The sequence below is a fragment of the Topomyia yanbarensis genome, chromosome 3 (assembly GCF_030247195.1).
Source record: "Topomyia yanbarensis strain Yona2022 chromosome 3, ASM3024719v1, whole genome shotgun sequence".
Classification (NCBI taxonomy): Eukaryota; Metazoa; Arthropoda; class Insecta; order Diptera; family Culicidae; genus Topomyia; species Topomyia yanbarensis.
Genome location: NC_080672.1, coordinates 277,601,588 through 277,625,203, shown reverse-complemented (window position 1 = coordinate 277,625,203; position 23,616 = coordinate 277,601,588). Strand labels below are relative to the sequence as shown.

The window sequence follows — 23,616 nt, the reverse complement described above, 5'->3', positions numbered from 1 at the left end:
AAGTAGCCTTCAGACAACAATAATATTGTTTAAACGCGAAAGTTATGAGCGATTTTTCGCTTAAATAGGGGTTCTTTGGAATATCATACACTTCAGAGGGAGCGAGATATCAAGAGCTGAAATTTCAGTGCTTAATTCTCAGCCGCATTGGGAATTCGAGTAAATGCTATTGAAAGTATGAACTTAAAATCAGCACAACATATATAACTCCTTTAGGAAAATTCAGTTTTCCCTACACAATGCATTGATTGAAGTATTTATATATGTTATTAGCGGAGCATTAGCAATAATTCGTTTGTATTTCTAGTTTATGGGCCATTGAATTGGTTTAACCTTTGGGATTGTCCTATGCTATTTTGAGCGATTCTCTGAGTCCTGCCACTATTCCATGTAGTATGTGTTATCAAAAACATCGCGAAGCATCAAGTTCTAAATGTTCTCAATCGATTCAATACCCGAAGAAAGCGATAAGAGTTATAAGAAATGTATCATCACACTCTAAGGTGGATTAAATGCGTTTTTCCATATAACAATGCCCCACCCTAGTATGTAACCCTTTAATAGTACGGTTGCAGTAATATCGCACCACACCTACGAGAAAAATACCTTACCGCACCACAAAATTTGTGGTACTTACCGAAACTACGACATACCCTAACTGCAAGCATTTTTCTATTATTTCATCTCCAACCTATAATAATAATAGTTTTATAGCGCTTCTCCAGACTGCCTGTCTCTTACCGGAGGTGGCATATTGAAGTGATTCCACCCTATGGCTGTTATTATTCTAGCAACCGATAAGTCCACTGTGGCATAAAAACATCGCCAGCACGGAAGACTACATTCTCCAATCAGGTGAAGAAAATCTGCAGGCGAGTGGCGATGGCAACAACCTAGTCACTCAAGTGGCGCAAATCTAGGAGGAAGCCGATTGTTGTATTGTGGCTGGGTAATGCCCCACAAATCGATGCGAAGCGAACGACAAACATAAGAGCCATTGGAATAAGTATCGGTAAGAATTTACTGCTCCCTCACTCACCCCAACGAGACACTTCAGACGACGGTTAAATATCATCTGTACCGGATTGTGCTGGTCCGTTATGCGATGGTCTGGTTTGCATTCCTATGATCCGTGCAATTGTGACTTGATGACAGACGGCGAGAGGCGAGGCAAACGGGGGTGGGTCAGTTCGGTGCGGGAGTGGAAATCAAAGGAAATGACTTTGCAGATTCTTTTGCTCTGTTCAACAATCATCGGAGAATGCTTAGATTTGGAAAGCGCGATGGAGAAAATGCTGATGCGGATGCTGCTGATGTGGTGGAAAAATGTTTTTTCTTATGACGATTTATTCAATGGTGTCGGAAAACTCTCCGCATTCTATCCGAGATAGATTTTGCTTTTTTTTTTTCTCAAAGTCGAGTTATTTCAACAGTGTTCTACACGTTTAGTTGGAAGATAACTACGCCAGATAGTGGCCATATTTGTAGGTTGAAATTCTAGCATGAACAGCTGTCATAAAACACTAGTCCCAGTAACGAGAAGTTCGGTTTTAAAAATATGTTAGACGCTTCTTTAAAGAAAATTTTACGATATGTAGGAGTACTATTGAATTTCGGAATCATTGAAAACATCTTAGAACATTTTATTTTTGACGTAAGTCATGTTTTTCCTCTTTTGATAGTTTTTTTTTTGAAAAAAATCCAACGGAAAATAGAATGAAAATACAAACCCATGCCTGTAGATAGTAAATACGGAGGAGGGATTGAAGTGAAAAATATCAGAAATTTCACTTTACATACAGTTTATAGCATACATTGTAGTGATTAAATCAAGCCACAGTTAATGGAAATCTATTGACAGCTAACAGAATTACGATTTTCTAAAGATTTTCTTTTTTTGGATCAATTTAAGATTTTTTTTTCAAATCCGATGCTTAAAAGCTCTTTACAACAAATGAGACTTTGGTATTCAAATAAAGTTTAGTAAAACCATAAGTTTACAGAAAAACTGATTATTTTTAAATAGTGATTGCACTAGATTACAAAAAAACTTCGTCTGTAATTGATGCAGACTACAATTGAAAAATAAAGGGTGTATGTAGAAAATATAGGTAGAAGTCTGTTTTCACCCAAGATATAACTATTCTGGTGAACTGCAGGAACAACAGCACGAAGTAGAGTGCAGAAAATAACTCGTAATGACTCTAGTGTCTACAATGCAACCATGCTGCGGGTAGAACTGTACAAGACAGAATGTGGTAAATGTGACTGTTGGGTGCCTGCAGTACAAATCTTAATAGCTGCTTATTTTCCACTTTTTAATTGCGAATCTGACAAATATGGTATCTCTATTTCAGAAATATCTAAATGTTCCTCCTTTTAATCAAACTTCCGAGATATGCCACTTTCTTTTTATTATCACGGTTCGAGAATACGTCTTTAGCCTTTTTTCGCAATCCACGATATTCTCAACAAAGAGTCGAATGATTCAAATTACTAGATATTTAAGTGATGTTTACTACAACAGTCATCTGAGTGTATGTGGGACTAGAAATAAATAAAAGTAATACTGACCAACAGATCAAACATTAAACAATATTTACCGTATGAACTGCGTTGGGTATTATGATAGTTGTTTAGCGATAAAAGCATTCTAATTTAATACATTTGAATGTTTATTTGAAGTTACTATTATTGAAGCTGTATCAAATAAATGAGTATTTAAAAAAGTCCTGCCGTGCTGGTTTCCGAAGCGAGAGAGTTGATAATTCCACTGCTTCGGACACGTCAGATACGAAATCTGCTACGAAATCGGTAAACATTCTCAGCGGAGTCTCGACCTTCCCACGCTTGAACCTGACCCAATCTAGCTTGCATTTGGGTGGTAATTTCTCGACCAGCTTCTGCACTAGCATCGGGTTGTTCATGTGGTCATTCATGCCTGCTGCTTCCAAGTGATCACAGAGCTGCTTCACGTTGATTCCGAAGTGAATAAAGGTCTCTAGTCGATCGGCTCGCGGAGCCTGCACGCTCCGCACCTTATGAAGCAGGGTTCTGAGACGCTTCTCCGGTTTGCCGAATAAATTTCGAAGGTCCTGTACTGAATCCGGAAGCACAAGGCGACTTCGAACCGCTTCGAGCGCATCACCTTTCAAATAATCCTACAATCTCTTCAGATTGTCCAGGTTGGTGAAACCGCAGGCCGCAGTAGTGTATAAATAGTGGCCATACTTTCAGCTCACCCTTGAAAGTCGGCAGATATTTCGACATCGCTTGCCGTGCTGCAAACTGATCTTTTGTCACCCTTCGAAATGGATGCCCCGACCCGTCTCGAGATCGACCTGCCAGTGAATTACCGTCAAACGGAACAGCCGAGATTTTGCTTCCCCTTTCTTCATGGTCGCTATTGTTGCTTTCGTCGGTATCCGGATACTCTTCTGACACATTCGGTATCGACTTCGGTCTAGTCAGTGGCGTCCTGATCTGATCTAGACCAACCTGAGTTCCGAGCTTGGCACTCGTCAGCGGATTCTTGCCTTTCCCATACGCTCCACGTATATCACCAGATATCGAATTGCTGGCAGACTTCTGCTCGCGCAGCCAATCCTGCATCATCTGGTCCTTGGCTGTTGACAAGGCATCGCTTCTATTGTTGATCAGCATTCTCATCTTGCTGTTGTTCACCTGCCGATGAATCCGTTCCTGCTTCTCCAGAAATTGTTGCTCGGTTGCCAGCTGACGCTCCAGCAGTTCCTGCCCCTGTTTCAATTTCCGCTCCTGTATTTCTATTTCATTGGCGCGCTCCTTCTCACGCATTTCCTTCTCTGCTTTTAGCAGCTTCTCATTCCACACCTTCTCCATCTCAAGCCGTATAGCCCGAAGCTGCATCTTCTTCATCATCCTTTTTTCCTGCTTTCTTCTTCATCATCCTTTTTTCCTCCAGCTGTTGGCCGAATAACATCCGATACCGTTGCGCCCGGAGCAAATCTTCCGTCGCTTTTCGGTTTCTTCGTTGTCTTCTTCGGCTTTGGCAACGGGCAACTGCTGAGTGCACTTCGGATAGTATCAATCCACGTTGATTACTTCTTCCGTAACTCCAGCACATTTAAAATGTGCCCACAGCATACACATTCCGTACTCCACCATGTGAGGATCTTCGCTCGACGACCCGCTACAGATCAAATAGCTAACGGTAACATCGCCTTCGGGTGATTTGGAAGCAATTTTGCTAAGTTCCGTCCGGAAACAATTCTTTGATTTTGTTCGGAACTAACAGTAAAACAAACTCTTTGAGCCTTGTGTTCAGCGGATCACAGCTGGAATAATTCTAGAGAAAATTTTCAATAGGACGTAAGTAACATTGAGAGCCTCTCTTTGTTTACTTTCTCTTTCGTTTATAACGACGTCATTACAACACTTTGTACTAATTTTCCAGTACATATCGTAAGCCGACGGTTTTTACTACAATATTATGCAAAGAGTAGAGTAGTAAATGTTGAAATGGTCGAGTAATGAACAGAAGAGAAAGGCCTCAAAGACAATCTCTCATTGTTACTTACGTCCTATTGAAAACGAATTAACGATTGAATAAGGCTCTTTACTTGTCCTATCCTTAGAACCAACCCCAAAAGCTTTTGAAACCACGTCAACGAACAGAAGCAGGAAGCGAGTTTACCGTCTCATATGTCACTCGACGGGGTTCAAGCATCCACTCCTTTCGAAGTATGTAGCTTATTTCACTAACATTTCTGTATCATTTCTTCTGAAGAAATCTTAACTGGTAGCATAGCATAGCATAGCACGTACACCTGCACAAATCGTAGATAGAGTTGCAGAAATGACCATATCTATTGTCAAATTAGTTTTCGCCATGATCCGCAATGACGCAGACCCGCTCATCTTCACACACCTGGCCACGTCCTTATAAGCGCATTTATTTTATAATTTTCGTATCATCTACTAAATAAAAACGCTCGGAACCGAAACAGTTTCCACAGATGACGGATATGAGAAAAAGAGAAAAAAATGTATAATGTGGTAATTGAAAGATATATCAATGAATATTACTTTATTTTGTTTTGATTATAGAGGTTTCAACCTTAGTGTCATTCGCCTCTTTTTGGGTTAGAGAAATCTCTTTTGTAAAAATCTCCAACCCTAAGTGCGGGGTTCGGAATCGAACGCAGGTGAGCTGCGTACAAAGCAATCGATTTACCAACAACGCTATGCCCGTCCCCATGAATATTACTAATACTAATACCTCGTTAAAAGAGAACATATACATTAGCTCCAGTGTTATCTTAGGTGGATCTTTCCACATTGGTTATCGTTTATATTACTTCTTCCATCCCGTTTTCCTTCTTACGATCCTGGGGCAGCGAGTTGTAGAATGTTTTAAACATTCTTTCGTAGGTCCTGGTAGGTTGATTTAAAACTGCATATTCTTCGTACCAGCACCCTATCTCCGTCTAGAGTTTTTACGCCCACATTATTCGCCAAAATAAGCATAGAGCTCTGGACATCTGGACAGTTCTGGAGTTTTCCTTCGATTAGTGACCGAATAACTGCCTGTTGCAGCTAACGGAAACTTCACGTATTGGAATGGCTTCTTGATGATCACCTCACTAATATTGTTTTTACCAAATAAATTTGATAGTATAACTTGTTTTAAATGAGACGAGAAAATCTTGACGGAGCGAAAAATTTTACATGTGCACCGTTGATGCCTGCTGTGATCTTCTTCTGAAATCTAAACTGGTAATCAAATTTTTGAAGCTGCTAGAGCCATTCTTCTACGTTCTCCCGCTACAGTCAGTAGATCAAAAGGGCTCTGTCGTACTAACTTACGGAAAAAGTCATACATTTTCCAAGGGTTCAAAAAAAGCGAATAAAAACGTTATATTAAACTATCGCGAAATAGTTATGCTCTGTCTAAGCTATTCGAACTACAAGTTTAGTATCATACACTTCTTTCTTCAGTCAATGTGTACTAGGTAGATACCATATGACTTCTCAGCGGGGTTTGACAAAATTAATAACTAGATAGCAGTTTCCAAGTTAAGTAGACATGGATTTAATGGCTCCTTTCTGGCTTGACTTCACTCGTACCTAACAGAACGTAAAATGGTAATGAAAATTGGAAACTGCATGACGTCACCATTTGCTGCCAGTTCGGGAGCTCCTCAGGGTAGTCCTCTCGGACCATTCATATTTTTTCTCTTTTTAAACGACTTAAACCATTTTCTTAATAATTCATTTATATATTCGTCAATTGATCGTAGGCTACATTATACAAACATTTATTACTTATATACTATACTGTACACTGTTCTTATACACTATGATTTCGCAAAGAGTTGAATAACTGTTAAAAATAAAAAAAGTTGTGGACTAGCTGGGGCACCTTGTACGCTTCTTTAATTCGATATAAAATAAAAATTAACTAGTTTTATTTACTTTCATTGAAATTTCAATAATTTATTCTGATATCAGAGGCTTTTTTAACAATAAAGCATCACGCATTTATCGCATTTTCAAAAATATTCACTTTAATTCATTTTAATTTGACATTTACAACGTTACTTGTCAGAAAAACTTGAGTGGGTTGAGGCTGAATATTGTTTATCGTAGAGATAAAAGGAAAATGATGAAAAATGGCAATCTCAGTTTATTTCTAGTATGTCAGAATAGGTTTTTAAGAGCATTTAAAATTTTTTTTGAATTATCGATTATAAAAATAGCCAGGTAGGATTGAAAATTTCGCAAAATAAAAAAGTGAAATAAGAGGCTATTTATGACGTATATTTGAGTGCTAAATTGATGGCATAATTAGTACACAAGGCCACGTTCTCAAGTTATGCACTTTTTATGTCAAGAATTCTGAAATAAAGGTTCGAAATCAGTTTTTTCACGGCCAAGATCACATTATTTCGCAAACACCAACTTTGGAGGTTCAATGTCTTCAAAGAAATTATACAACATAATACAGAGCATCTCTTGAAAAAACAATTTTGGTAATTAATTATCTTGGAAATAATTACGGAGAATAAACTCAAAACATTATTTAGAGGCTTGGTATCTTCGGTAAAGTTGTTGATATTGATATTAAAAATAACTTTTTCAAAGACACAAAAAAATGCTCATAAAAACCGATCCTGGCGTACTAGAAACAAACGAAAAACGCAATTTTTCATCTTTTTTCTTCTTCTTTCTGGAAAAAATGTATGTGGGCTCGGTACACTTAAGATTTTCTGTTTTGTTGAGCAGTCTCATTTTACGAACCTCCAATCACTTTTATCGACCCTTGAAGTGTTTTGTTTGTTTTGATAAACAGTGTTAAGAAAAATGACAAAAGGCATGTGCAACATGTTTAAAAGACATAGCTGAGTAAAGCCATGTCAAGTGATCCTCGAATTTTTCGCAAAATCACCGATCTTCATGAGGTATATTTTATTGGATAGGGATTACGGTGAATAGCTTTTGGTATAAATATTTCGTTAAAACACCTTTTATTTTTCAAGATATTAACCCTTAAACTTTATTGCATGATAAAATTGTAAATTTTATATCTCAAAAACCACTGAAGACAATTCAACGATTTTTTGCACACTTATGGAATGATATTTGCTCTATCTTATAAAAATATTTTTGCTGTATGATTATGTGAATAACGGTACTTTGCAACTAATTAAAAATTTAAATTATATTTTTTCTTGTGTTCTTCACGCTAAAAATTTTCAAAACGTATGTCAAATTATGCGGCAATCTTTCACCTTCAATAATCTGTATTGATCATTTTTCATTTTTGCTCCTATCGAGAGTTATGGAGGATTTTGTAACAGTGCGCTCTTTCAACGCACGGCCCACTTTGATGCAGCCCGCGAGAACGTACATATTGGCAACGCCGCACGTCGCAACGTCAGAATGCGCATCGCGTTGGAAGTGCGCATCGCATGACTAAAAGAAACCACATCTCTCGATTAGTGCAAAAGGGTAAACTTTTCTATACGGATTATCGAAGATGACTTTTTTCCAGATATTTTGAGATGCTTTAAAAATTTTTGACCGAAGTGAACAACAAAATTTATAGTTGATTAATATTTTTTCTATTAATATAATTTAACGTTTCTAACAATTAACATCATCAAAAACACTTCTGTTAGTCAAAGTACATCTATGCTATATCCAAATTCATTTTGAGGCTACAACATTAATATAGGAAAATCTTATGACAACAGCATTTTATTTCACGTTTTTATTTTCACCGTTAAACAACAATGTATCTTTTGAAAAAAGTTTATTTTGAATCTGTTGTTCAATCGTATCGATGTTTTATTATCGTTATTGCTTCTGTTAATTCTGTAAATTTGTGGTGCTCCAAGTTCTGGTAAGATATTACTTATTTTATCGAATTTCAGTTAATCATCAACGATCTTTATTTATAAATCATCGTTACAGTTTTCCGCATGAACCTGTTGAGTCAACGAATATTCCAGTTCCATTACTTTGGCAAACACTATAAGAGTAAAGCCATGTCAAGTGATCCTCGAATTTTTCGCAAAATCACCGATCTTCATGAGGTATATTTTATTGGATAGGGATTATGGTGAATAGCTTTTGGTATAAATATTTCGTTAAAACACCTTTTATTTTTCAAGATATTAACCCTTAAACTTTATTGCATGATAAAATTGTAAATTTTATATCTCAAAAACCACTGAAGACAATTCAACGATTTTTTGCACACTTATGGAATGATATTTGCTCTATCTCATAAAAATATTTTCGCTGTATGATTATGTGAATAACGGTACTTTGCAACTATTTAAAAATCTAAATTATATTTTTTCTTGTGTTCTTCACGCTAAAAATTTTCAAAACGTATGTCAAATTATGCGGCAATCTTTCACCTTCAATAATCTGTATTGATCATTTTTCATTTTTGCTCCTATCGAGAGTTATGGAGGATTTTGTAACAGTGCGCTCTTTCAACGCACGGCCCACTTTGATGCAGCCCGCGAAAACGTACATATTGGCAACGCCGCACGTCGCAACGTCCTAATGCGCATCGCTTTGAAGGAGCGTATCTCATGTGCAAAATTGGCGTCTATGAGGTTAAAGAAAAAAGCCAAGCTTTTCTTTATGGAATATTGAAGGTGAATGTTTTATTCAGGACTTATTTAATTTCCTGTCACTTAATACCTCGGACAAACGCGCTCGGATATTGGCAGCCGATGAGCAAAGTTGAGCAGTGGGCATGTTGACTGCGTTGACATATTTTTTGCAAATTGACATACTTCACCAAATTTTCTTGTCAGTTCATTTGTCTGAGAGGTAGCGTGGTTTATTGCGAATCTTTACAATACACATTACAACTTCTCAGCCATGCGCCATCGGGCCTTACGTTAAATTACGCGCCCATTTAGTTTGCATCAGTGCGAGTGAAAAAACGTTTCGACGTTTGTTTTTGTTTCGATCGCACTCGAGTGTTTCCCATATAGCAAGAACTCGACAATGCTTAAATGCTAGATTATCTCAAAATAGACAAACTTTGCTAAAAAACATTCGATTGTTTCATGTTATAAATATGGGTCGATCACACGAATGATTCATTCCGTTAAAAAAAATCATAAATGTGTTCGTCGTATCTGGCTATTGTGGCATCCATGTGAAGTGATAAATTTAAAAATTATATTGGTCAACCCATGTGCGGCATATGTCGTAATGGGTGCAAAAAATACAACGAAAATAAATATGGACATGAACAAAACACAATGTTCGTTAAATTTTCAATTTTTCATCCCATGTTTATAGTAATGGGTTTCTCAATTACGCGTTTAGAATATAGGAAATTTTTTCTTCTTATAGTGTTTGCCAAAGTAATGGAACTGGAATATTCGTTGACTCAACAGGTTCATGCGGAAAACTGTAACGATGATTTATAAATAAAGATCGTTGATGATTAACTGAAATTCGATAAAATAAGTAATATCTTACCAGAACTTGGAGCACCACAAATTTACAGAATTAACAGAAGCAATAACGATAATAAAACATCGATACGATTGAACAACAGATTCAAAATAAACTTTTTTCAAAAGATACATTGTTGTTTAACGGTGAAAATAAAAACGTGAAATAAAATGCTGTTGTCATAAGATTTTCCTATATTAATGTTGTAGCCTCAAAATGAATTTGGATATAGCATAGATGTACTTTGACTAACAGAAGTGTTTTTGATGATGTTAATTGTTAGAAACGTTAAATTATATTAATAGAAAAAATATTAATCAACTATAAATTTTGTTGTTCACTTCGGTCAAAAATTTTTAAAGCATCTCAAAATATCTGGAAAAAAGTCATCTTCGATAATCCGTATAGAAAAGTTTACCCTTTTGCACTAATCGAGAGATGTGGTTTCTTTTAGTCATGCGATGCGCACTTCCAACGCGATGCGCATTCTGACGTTGCGACGTGCGGCGTTGCCAATATGTACGTTCTCGCGGGCTGCATCAAAGTGGGCCGTGCGTTGAAAGAGCGCACTGTTACAAAATCCTCCATAACTCTCGATAGGAGCAAAAATGAAAAATGATCAATACAGATTATTGAAGGTGAAAGATTGCCGCATAATTTGACATACGTTTTGAAAATTTTTAGCGTGAAGAACACAAGAAAAAATATAATTTAAATTTTTAATTAGTTGCAAAGTACCGTTATTCACATAATCATACAGCAACAATATTTTTATAAGATAGAGCAAATATCATTCCATAAGTGTGCAAAAAATCGTTGAATTGTCTTCAGTGGTTTTTGAGATATAAAATTTACAATTTTATCATGCAATAAAGTTTAAGGGTTAATATCTTGAAAAATAAAAGGTGTTTTAACGAAATATTTATACCAAAAGCTATTCACCGTAATCCCTATCCAATAAAATATACCTCATGAAGATCGGTGATTTTGCGAAAAATTCGAGGATCACTTGACATGGCTTTACTCATAAGAAGAAAAAATTTCCTATATTCTAAACGCGTAATTGAGAAACCCATTACTATAAACATGGGATGAAAAATTGAAAATTTAACGAACATTGTGTTTTGTTCATGTCCATATTTATTTTCGTTGTATTTTTTGCACCCATTACGACATATGCCGCACATGGGTTGACCAATATAATTTTTAAATTTATCACTTCACATGGATGCCACAATAGCCAGATACGACGAACACATTTATGATTTTTTTTAACGGAATGAATCATTCGTGTGATCGACCCATATTTATAACATGAAACAATCGAATGTTTTTTAGCAAAGTTTGTCTATTTTGAGATAATCTAGCATTTAAGCATTGTCGAGTTCTTGCTATATGGGAAACACTCGAGTGCGATCGAAACAAAAACAAACGTCGAAACGTTTTTTCACTCGCACTGATGCAAACTAAATGGGCGCGTAATTTAACGTAAGGCCCGATGGCGCATGGCTGAGAAGTTGTAATGTGTATTGTAAAGATTCGCAATAAACCACGCTACCTCTCAGACAAATGAACTGACAAGAAAATTTGGTGAAGTATGTCAATTTGCAAAAAATATGTCAACGCAGTCAACATGCCCACTGCTCAACTTTGCTCATCGGCTGCCAATATCCGAGCGCGTTTGTCCGAGGTATTAAGTGACAGGAAATTAAATAAGTCCTGAATAAAACATTCACCTTCAATATTCCATAAAGAAAAGCTTGGCTTTTTTCTTTAACCTCATAGACGCCAATTTTGCACATGAGATACGCTCCTTCAAAGCGATGCGCATTAGGACGTTGCGACGTGCGGCGTTGCCAATATGTACGTTTTCGCGGGCTGCATCAAAGTGGGCCGTGCGTTGAAAGAGCGCACTGTTACAAAATCCTCCATAACTCTCGATAGGAGCAAAAATGAAAAATGATCAATACAGATTATTGAAGGTGAAAGATTGCCGCATAATTTGACATACGTTTTGAAAATTTTTAGCGTGAAGAACACAAGAAAAAATATAATTTAGATTTTTAAATAGTTGCAAAGTACCGTTATTCACATAATCATACAGCGAAAATATTTTTATGAGATAGAGCAAATATCATTCCATAAGTGTGCAAAAAATCGTTGAATTGTCTTCAGTGGTTTTTGAGATATAAAATTTACAATTTTATCATGCAATAAAGTTTAAGGGTTAATATCTTGAAAAATAAAAGGTGTTTTAACGAAATATTTATACCAAAAGCTATTCACCATAATCCCTATCCAATAAAATATACCTCATGAAGATCGGTGATTTTGCGAAAAATTCGAGGATCACTTGACATGGCTTTACTCAGCTCTACAATTGTCAAAAGTATAATAAAACTAATAAAAGCGCGTCTGTTAGTGAATATTGAAAAATTGAAGTGTGCAAAGTAGTTCCACATATCCAAAGTAGCCCCCGCACGACGGTATTAAAAAAATATTTTTTCAGTCTTTTGGGAAATTACCAGATTCAAGTGACTTATTGTACAGCCAGAATAAAGGTGACGTGAGCTTAGTTGCTAAATTCTTTATGAAAGCAGGTAAAATTCCATCAGGTCCTGAGCCTTTAGTGGCATCTAGATCATTGAGACCAGACAAGATATCTTGAACATTAATGTGACTGACATCAACATCTCTTGAATTCTCTTGAATATTGCACAAAATGTTTTCGGAATTGAATTTCTTGAATCATGTTGATTTGTTTTCATATCCCGATATTATGTTTAGTTTTGCCCCTAAAACACGAATAAATCAAGTCTCCCCATGTTCCCCTACAACACCGAAGAGGCATGAACAACTTACGACAAAGAGAAGAGAAAAGATTTATAGATTTTTGAGAATTTCTCAGTTGTACATTAGATTAGGTGCCATGCAATGTAGGCGTATATGTTATGAATTGATGAAATCTAGAAAAATGGAACAAAAGTCGATGGAATCCATTGTCATCTGAGAGGCCGCGTTTTTCGCAAAGATGTGCGCAGCTGTTATCCAACAATCTTCCATGGATTCAGACGTTGGTTGGGTGGTTGAGGACATGACTTTCAAAACGATACATATCTTCGAGCATGCTTCAGCCCCGCGTTCCAATGAACGAGATTACAACACTGATTATGTTAATTTCAAGTCGCGACAGCGAGAATTAAATTCTATTGAAATTTTTCCAAGCGGAAAATATCGACATTAGATATGTCCCTTCGAGGGGTTTTCCGCTTTTCGCTCTTCATTCAACTATTCCCATTATGGCTGTAATCAAATAAATCAGTCAACTGTGATTAAATCAAAGTGAAGATAGATATTCCCCCTATAACAGCGTTCACGATGGTAGAAAAGGGATCGTTTTTATCAGGTTTTCGGACACCACCGACACGACATGGCTTGGACACCGTAGAACAGATACCAGGCGTACAAACAAATTAGCGCCTCGTTAAAGCACATTAAAAGATTTTAGCTGACGGCACGGAAACACCTCGGTTTTGGGTTACTAGGGTCGAGAAGGTTACGTTTGGTATGGGGCACAAAAGTCTGCCGACTTGCGTCATTATTTGTTCTACCAAATGAGACGGCTTTGTCTCATTTGGTAGAACTTTTTCGTTGTTGTATTTAATGTAACGGTATTTTGGCGAACAATGGCCGTACTGTTAATGCAGCATGATTGTGACAATTTATTGGCGTACATTGTTATGAGTTTTGTTAGTTAATATTTCTAACAATTAAATTCAATTAAATATATTGCCTACTTTTCAGCCGCCATTTTCCTCAGCTGCACATGGTTAAAAAATGTATATACTATGTCAAAAATCGACAGCTGTCTTGTTTCACAAAGAAATACGTGTATGTACTGTTCTCATTAGTAAAATACTAAAGCAATTAGATGTCGAAATTCTACAGTAAATACGCGTTAAACGATGGATAGTTCTACGTAGGAAATTTCATACGCTAGGATTTAATTAGTTAAAGATAACACTTTCATATTTTTTGCTATTTATCATCAGCTAGAAATGATATTGTTACACAAAAAAAAACTAATGTGTACTGAATGGCATATTGCCAGATCAGTAGTCTATGAACCTGTAATATATATTGAAGTTTGGAACGGTCAAAACTTGGTCAACGACGATTAAGTGCGCGCTGATTATGTTGTTATGCAAATGGACAAACTTTTTTTGAAGTTCCGTGACTATAGAATACAAAGAAAACACAAAAGAGATAAGGCTTCTAAAGTCTCCATACTGAATTGTTGAACTTTACTTTCCACATCTTCCATGAGAGTTTGTACCGCTATTTTCTGAGTTTTTCGCTTAACGATTGCCCAATAATTTCAATGGTGCTTCTGCTTGAAACAGTTATTTTCGTCGTTTTTACGGCTTCCAGCTTTCGATTTCTCCCTGATCCAGTTTTCCTGGCTGTCGATGAACGTTTTCCGAACACGTTTAATATGTTGGTGCAACAACTTCGACAACTTGGCGAGTGTGTGAGTAGCTCAGATTTTCGCGAAGCATAAGCAAAATTATGTTCTGTTGCTCCTCTTGCTCCAACGCCATTTTCCAAACTGAAGAGCTACCGTCAAAATCATACATACATCTTTCTTTATTGCCCGATGAAAAAATGCGTCAAGTTGGAGTTGACTAATTTCTGATTATACCACCCTTAAGAATTTAAGCCCGGTAAATTTTAGGCCTGTTCCAACTGACCCTGTCAATTTTAGTTTTCCTATCTGTGTCTGTGTATTACACATCCGTGCTCTCACTTGAGTACTATGGCACTAAATGTTCATTACTTTCCTTATTTGGATTGCTAGCTAGCTGAATGTCGCTAAAATGAAAAATTTACTAAAATAAAGTGAGTAAATATCATATGTTTCTTCCGCACTTGCCTCCCGTGAATTTGGTGTGGATAGTTCATCAAGCATTGAAACAGTTTGGACAAAGATTACTACGCAAACGAAGAACTACTTTATTGGAGCTGTCCCCCAGAAAAACGACTTGATTTCTCATTACGCAGTTCCATCTAGACTCCAGAGAGCGCTTCTCCTCAAGCAGATGTAAACGATATGGTGATAGTCCTTGGCGATTTCAGCCAACCAGGACTCTTGTGGGTTTCTTCTGGACGTGGGTACGCTTACCCTAACCCGTTATCCTCGACAACAAATCCTCCAGCCGCTTATTTCTGGACGGGATGGCTTTTCACGGACTAAGTCAAGTAAGCATGATTTCCAAACATCAATCTCGTTTTCTTGACCTTGTCTTCGTCAATGAGAATGCTTTTCCTGGGTGTTCTGTGAGTGAAGCTTCCAGTATGATCGTTCCTTTGGAAAACTATCATCCCGCTTTAGAAATATCCATTTCCACCATTAGTTCACCGCTATATGAAGAAGCTTTAGATGCGAATCGTCGTAATTTTCGCAAAACTGATCTAGTAGCTCTACGCCGCTCACTATTGCTGATTGACTGGAGTGTACTACTTGATCAAGTGGATGTAGATGCCGCAGTTGATCTCTATAATCGATTACTGCTTGACTGTGTTGAAAAATCTGTTCCAAATTACCAACCTCCCTGGAAGCCTGCCTGGTCGAACGTAATGTTTCGGAATCTGAAACGCATCCGTGCCAAAGCTCTACGTGCGTACACAAATCGACGATGCCCTATTCTCAAGCGCTTTTTTCGCAATAGCCAGTAATGAGCACCGCTGTCACAATAAATTGCTGTACAAAGGACATGTAACCGCATCCAACAAAACTTACAACGAAATCCGAAGGGATTCCATGAAAACGTTTGTTAACGAAACAGGTCTTCCGTCTAGGGTGGTCTACAATGGCGAAATGGCGACTGCGACGGCGACAAAGTTGCCAGCTACTTCTCGAGTATCTTCACGACTCATACACCAACTGCCATCGAGCTCGACAACGCGTCCCGTGCTCCAGGACTAAGTGCTAGGCCTTCAGCTGTTCTGAAAAAATGTTCCGATATTTTATTGATTCCATTGACGCACCTTTTCAATGTGTCACTTCAGCAACAAAGAATTCCCGATAATTGGAAGCGTTCAGTCATGTTTCTGGTACACAAGAAAGGTGACAAAAGCAAAATCGAGAATTACCGGGGAATCACTACGCTGAGAGTCGAGTCGAAAAATGTCGAATCGTTAATCAACGAGGTGCTGTTTACTGCTAGTAATCATTACATAAGCATTTGTTAGCACCAGAGGGGGAACAACTTGACAGCTCCTATACAAATCGTTGAAACCACTTTATTTGGGTCTGTGGGTCTAAAATGGCGGATCAATTTTTATTCAAGAACAATTTCCTAAAAAAGCGTAAACTTGTTCACAGTGAAAATTTTCTTGTTCATTTTTTTACTTTCGATAATTCCTTTTTGAAGACTTTTTGGGCGTTTGGTGTTGTTTTGTTATAAAAATGCATCTTTATTCCGATGCATTATTTTTAAATGATTCATGATTTTTTGGAATCATCAGCATACAAACAAGCGGCGCTTATACTAGTTAGTGAGCACATTTATTTAGTCTTAAGATATTAGGTAGTAATATTTGTATTGCAATGTAAAAACACACACAATGATACTGGACTAATTTGCTCCCTCTCCGATAAAAAATGAACTGTCATCACTTCTGATTTTTGTGGAAACCTTTGCACCGTACATGTCGCAGCACCTATCAGTTAGATGCTATACTGTCAGAAATAAACAGTCGAAGTCAATCCTGCCTTTGTTAAATGCGAAGTGGAAAATGATAATCACAAAACTAAATGTATTTAAAGATTAACGACAAACTTTCGAGAATTGTCATATGCGAAAGATATTTCAAGGGCAATTGGAGAGGAAAAAGTTCACACTAGAAGCGCACTCAAATCAAATCATGCATTTTATATTTTACATTCGGCACAATTTGTAATCCTTAACTTGTTTGTGTTTATCTTAAATTATTACGCTGTTTTGAAATAATCATCTTGATTATCTCTTCCGAATGTAAATAAAGAAAACAAGTTCGTAAAAGACGTCATGAAATTATTTTCTCGCATAGAAATTTACAGTATCGCAATTAGTGGACGGCGTTCTATGGTGGCGACATCATTCGAAACACGGTGGTTTCAAGCAACTTAGGCTAAACGTCAAGTTGCGGGAGGGTTGGTTAGCACGGATTCTTTCCCGCTCGATCGGTGGAGACGAACCTGGTTTGCTTCACATCCTTCTGTACAGAACAAATGTCTAAACAACTGCAGGCGGACGTGATTTACACAGATCCTAAGGCTGCTTTCGACACTGATAACCATGAGATACTTCTAACGAAGCTTGATAAACTTGGATGCACTGCTCGATTCTGCCGTTGGCATCGATCATACCCTGTTCACCGTAAAGTCGTTGTTCAAAATGGTGACAATGAATCTGAGTCCTTTTCCAACCATTCTGGGGTTCCTCAAGGTAGTACGCTTGATTCGCTACTATTTTCACTGACAATCACTGACACTGACAAGACAATCGATTTACCAACTACGCTACGCCTACCCCTTTCCTGTTATTTGTGTTGGTGTGTTAGCATACTTTGAAGTATATTACAAGAATGTTGTAACTGATTTCTAGTAAATGATACAAAAAGAAAAAAAATGTCCCAAATCGGGTTATATATTGAAAGTTTAAATGTATTATATATCAAAGTTCTTTCATAATGAGATACGCTTTCCGATGAATTTTAACCCAACAAACAATCATTCGTCACAATTTTTATGGACGTATATCCCACTAATTGACAAAAACTTTCAGTATCATCTCGTATTTGAATATGATTTTTTTTTGGATTTTATAACAATGAACGACAAACCATGGACTTCAATTTTCTTAGAGTGGTACTTCGACCAAGAGAATTTTACTGAACAGGGGATAGACTTCAAGAGATACGTAGATATGTGCTGAAATCAGTTAGAATTAAATCGAATTAAAATCATTACTCGACAGAATTTTAGAACGCTTCCATTGCTTTTTATTAAATAAAAGCTTAAAAACAAATAAATTTGTTTTGCTTTATTTCTTATGTAGCTCGTTGCATTAGGAGGAAAAATATCATATTTTCTTCAGTGTAATGTGTTGGTAAAGCATATCACTTTTCTGTGCCATTCATATTTAGGTGTATTTTTCGCATTTGTGAACAGTTTTGTTAATTTTCTTGGATGTAGTACTTTGCTTCCTCGAATATCCACAAAGAATTCACAAGCACCAACCACTCTCGCTGTGGAGGATAACCCAAGCGAGCTTTGCTCTGTTCCACAGTAAGCAAAGACGGGGCGTGAAATCACACTTCAGTTTCTTTCGAGAATTTTTGTGTGGAGGTCCTGTGGGGGAAAAGTAAAGCTGAAGCCAAATGGTGGTGAACACTTTTTAAATAGCACCGAGAGGGGCCCTCCTTATTGATTAGGACCTGCAGTTCGAGGATGATGTTTATGATGATTGTGTGCTGGGCGATTTATAAAATGATGCCGAGAGTGAAATAAAAGGGCAACACAAAATTGCAAAATAATCCACTAAATTCTTCCGGGCGAAATTCGAATTACCTGAACGAAGACCCGGTGTGGCGGCCCTAAATACAAGTTTGAGAAATTTTCTTTTTCTTTCTAATAATTGCTTTCGATAATAATCCAGTAGTTGGGAAGACAGGAAATTCAATAAATCAAAAGAATCGATTTCATATTTGCGAAATTTGACCTCTTGACTTCTAATCAAACCATTTAAACCATTTAACCTAACAAGTCTGATCTTATTTTTGTTTCGATTATAGAAATTTTATTCTTAGGATCATTCGCTTGTTCATTCAGATTATTTCTATAAAAAAAATTCTCCTTCTGTGTGCGGGGTTGGGAATCGAACCGAGATGAGCTGCGTACATGCCAATCGATGTACCAACTACGTTATACCTGCCCGGGTCTGATCTTCTGATTTGGTAAAAATATATATTTGATATTAAATAAATGAAATAGCCTAGAATTTTCGCTATTCTCTCTTATCATACGCGGATTTTGGAATTTTTTTATTGCGTTCTCAAATAAATTTTTGTCGAAATAGTATTTGTCAAAATTTTAGTTTTTGGTAAAAATCCGGGGCCCCTTCAGAACTCCGGGCCCGGGGGGAAACACTCCGTCCCACCCCCTCTCTCGGCGACCCTGTAACAGCGTTACATTCGTTTAAAATTATGCCACATTTTCGTGACGCGGATCTAATTTCAAATTTTAGTTTTACACTTAGCCCCAGGCCGTCTTATTGAGTAACGAATTTCTAATGCAAAAAGGCGGAAATGGAAAACAATTCAAAGCAAATAGGAGTTCGGTATCAAATAAAGTAGATGCAACAGCGGTACAAAACCTGTTAAAACGTGTGAAACATGTAGACAGACAATTCGCAATGGAGCAATTAGTTTTCTAATTGGGGTCTACATATTACCTGTAGACAATGAGAATACGAGAAAGCTTTATGCCTACTGGCTTTATCGGTCTTTTCGCTGCTACATCATTAAACAAATAATCACAACAATAATTTGGGAGCTGGACAACATTTCGGCAGTTCGAATTAAAGATGCTGTAATGTCATCATAATATAACTATACCCTAATTTAAGTGCTAAGTTTGTTCGCAACGTCTAGAACTTAACTATAACTTTTTTTCTACACGTAAAATTCATGTAAATTTTCATAATATCGGAACAGAATAAAAAATTAATAAATATAAGGATATCAAAGTATTCTTTTCTACGGCGAATGGACCCTCTTTTGTACAGATTGCGCAAATATTTTATACCGCTGAAAATGGAAAACGGGAGACTCTTTATACTGTGAACGTGTTTACTTGCACAGGTGAATGATAGTGAATAATTTTTCTGAGTGGCATGTACTTACCGAATTTCGCCAACAGCATCAACAATATCATCACAACCATCATTTCGTTTATCCTTAATTTCTGCATCCTAAGTTTGAAAATTTTGGATTATTTATTCACGCTTCACCAGTATCTTGTATCTTTTATTTCTTGGCACTGATCACATGTCAAAAAGAAATCGCCCATCCATTCTACCGTTGAAAACAAATCCGATTTCACACTCATTCACTAACGGCACTGCAATACAACGCACAACACTCAGTTCTATCTTCTCATGTGGCGCCCGTGTGATCGAAGTTCAATCAATAATTTATATGCTGTTGTACGGTATAAAATTTCCCGTTTCACAGCCGCCACTGCTGTTGCTACCGTTGACACTGGCCAATTTGTCAGTGCTGGACCGAATGCGATTTCGCAATATACACAGCATCGACAGCTAATTTCTCTTTCTCTCGTTTCTCACTCACTCACATCCGGTATTGATCAGCCTTCGTTTTGCCCCGTCGATGCCGTGGTCACATTTTTTCACAGATGCTGTCATCCTTTCCAACATTCCAACACGTTTGGTTTCGCATTTAGACACTCAATATACGTACAAAATATCACACGATTATCCGTGCACAGTGAACTTTCTTCCGATCCAGCTGGGTAAGTTTGGGGAAAACTTGCTCCCACACCCTCCGCTTCCAGTTAGTCTTGGTCCAGCGTCCGCCCGTGGTCTTGTCTACCTCAACACAAAACTGCAGCCCAAGAAGTGCAATGCATTTCGATGCAGTTTCATTCACAAGCACGCAGACGACGAAAAATCTTCCTCGAATCCACCCACAACGTCTCCAAATTTTCCACAGAAACTGGCACAAACACACTTTCTCTTCCCGACTGCAACCTTCCACCCAAAGTCGAAAGCACACCGGAACGGAATCCGCAGTTCATAGACGGGAGAATTTTGGCGCTTTCCTCGTGTTTTTCACTTTTGCTTTTCACCCGTGGTTTGTCCTTAGACAATTTTCTTCTTATTGGCACACGTCTTGGCACTCCAACACTCACCACACGGTACAGCATCCATCCGCCCAAAAAATATTACTAGCAGAGTCGTACTCAGGATCCTTCCTGGAAAAAGCTCCTTCCGGATGCAAACGAACGGGCACCAGAACGAGACCCACAACTGCAAACCATCACTCCTCTCGCTCACTTACTCCACGGCGAATCCATTCGAGTTTCTGCTTCATCTTCTTCGACCGCTTCTGGTCTTCTACTGCCGCTTATCAAAGAACTCTGGACCAGACAAAACGGGTGGCGGTGGTGGTGGTGATGAGAAACCGGCCCTCGAAGGATATCAACCCGATGGCATTTCGAATACCGAACTCCGCAACGAACACTCCTCAACTGAACGGTTAGTTTCGGTTGCAGTCGAGCCTCGGCTGTGGGGTGGTGAATATTTCGCAAATCCTTTTCCACCCCAATCGTGTGTCTGGTTGGAGAGCTTTTACTGGTCGTTTGCTCGTTCTCTTGTTTTTCTTGTTGTTGTTGTGGTTGTTGTTGTTGAATACCGTGTCGCGACCAGGGTTGTCACTATTGTCTAGGAAAAATACAGCTCTAAGTAACCATGTACTGGAACTATCTGACAGGTAGACATTGCACAATGGTCCGAATCCTTAATTTAGGATGACAAAAATATTTGTCATTAAACTACTGGTTCTAGAATGTGTTCGGAACAAATAATCTATATCAATTGAGGCATCGTTTAAGATGGGTGGTATTAGGGGGACCCTTATTGTTTGTATGATCTGAAAATCACCTTTTGAAATTAGATGAGAGAGAGTAATAAAGTGTTCAGTAAAATTGTAGTACAAACTTTTTCAAACTACTTTGCTGAAGACATCATATTTGTAGTTTTAACGGTTTTGGTTTTACAACTATTTGAATGTTGTGTGATAGGGTATCCTTGAAAAACAGTTTTTTCTGTAGAACTTGTAAAATATTTTCCCGTCAGTAGTGTCTTTACGAAACTTTTAGAGCCGATTTAGTCAAGTATTACTCAATGCACAGTGATCCAGAATGCAAATTTAGCAGGAATTTGATATCTTATTGAAACTAAACAACTTAGCCTTATTAAGTCTTCGGAGAAGTTTTCATAATTTGTGAGCCTTTTTGTTAAAACAACAGTTAGGGTGGTTCCAATTTTACCAAGAGCAAAAAATTAACTTTTTGTTTATTCTAGCTAGAGCCAAACGACCTTCAGTGAAGTTGTAGAACGGGAACACTTTGGAAAAGGTTGCCGAAGACATATAAGCTCTATCTGTAATACTTTTGATTTTACAACAAATTTAAAATCGAAGGTTACGGTGTTTCTTAGTGTTTTTTTAGAAAAACTGTTTCTTTCAAATAACTTTTGCGGTATTCATTTAAAACTGAAGTAGACTTCAGACAACTTTAAGATTGTTTTAAGGGGAATAATTTATTTCATGGCACCGCCTATCTACCTATATTCGCTTAGTTATGAGCAGCGATGCCAGATTTACAGACATATCTGTATTTTACAGACTTTTGATGTCTCCTACAGACGTAGCCAAAGATCTACAGACTTTTAAAATGGTAAAAATGTTTAGTAAAATTGCACTAGAATAACTGTTTTCGAACACGAGTGATTCCTTCACAATAGAATTCTACTTTCAATCTATTTTTAAAGTAAAGTTTTAGTGTAACTAGAATTTACACAACCATCTACAGACTTTTACAGACATTTTAGTTATTCTTCTACAGACATTTCAAAAAAACATGTGGCATCGCTGGTTATGAGTACATTTTCGCCAAAAATGGGATTCTTCAGAATAACAATATCACTCATTCGGGCAAACAAAAGATAATTCTTTTTCATCTATAAATAGGGTCATGATTAGAGTTACAATTGAGTAAAAAATAGCGAATACGGTGTTTTTCAAAATTTCATAAAATTTATTTAAAACGTCTATTTTTGATATAGGGTGATGAGCCTATTATCGCTATGTTTCTATTATTACGCTACCCATTTGAAGCCGTTGGTTAGAGCAGTGTCTGCCATCTTTGTTTAACGCCTTGAGTCAAATGGTAGCGCAAGAATAGGGGCACTCGATTCGTGTTTTCGTTGCGCTCAAACACGAGAATTTCACTATTTTCAGCGCATGTATGTTATTATCACCTCGGTGGCACGGCTGTCATCTACATACATTTGTCCTGAAGCCAAAAATTTTGGTTCTTTGGTTCTATTAGCTGTTAAAAAATGCGTTTAAGCTATGTTCATATCTAGTTTTGTACGACATCGTCTCTGTGCGTAATAAATATTTACTAAACAATTAATTATTTTATCCGTCATTATGCTAACTGAATATTGTTTAATTTCTTAAAAATGTATAAAATGATTGTTGGTAATAAAATCGCAGAGAAACAATATTTGAAGAAACAGTGAATTATTTTATTGATAAGTTTCGTGTTTAAAATTTATTGGCTTTCCACGTAGCTTAACAACTTGTTGAAAAACAACCACTGCAAGCAAATTTGTTCCCTCTGATTTTACCAAGGATACGATTTTTGCACCGATGCACAAACAACAGGGGTAAAACATATCAAGTGACAGATAGTAAACAAATCTTTCTCGGGGTTTGAAATCGATTTCGATTCGCAATGATTACAGTAAAACAACGAAATCATGAATATCATTTTTCCATTTGTAGAGAAAA

General features: G+C 37.2%; 1 protein-coding gene across 12 annotated transcripts in view; it reads right to left on the bottom strand.

The window, feature by feature from the left end:
* The window catches only part of LOC131690160 (cell adhesion molecule Dscam2), a 471,795-nt gene extending 450,520 nt beyond the window's left edge, over window positions 1–21,275 (bottom strand). For all 12 annotated transcript variants that reach the window (XM_058975714.1, XM_058975719.1, XM_058975716.1 and 9 more), the window contains exon 1: window positions 19,921–21,275. In XM_058975714.1, the coding sequence (XP_058831697.1) occupies window positions 19,921–19,987 (67 nt within the window). In that variant the 5' untranslated portion in view covers window positions 19,988–21,275. The remainder of the gene's footprint in view (window positions 1–19,920) is intronic.
* Between the last annotated feature and the right edge of the window lie 2,341 nt (window positions 21,276–23,616).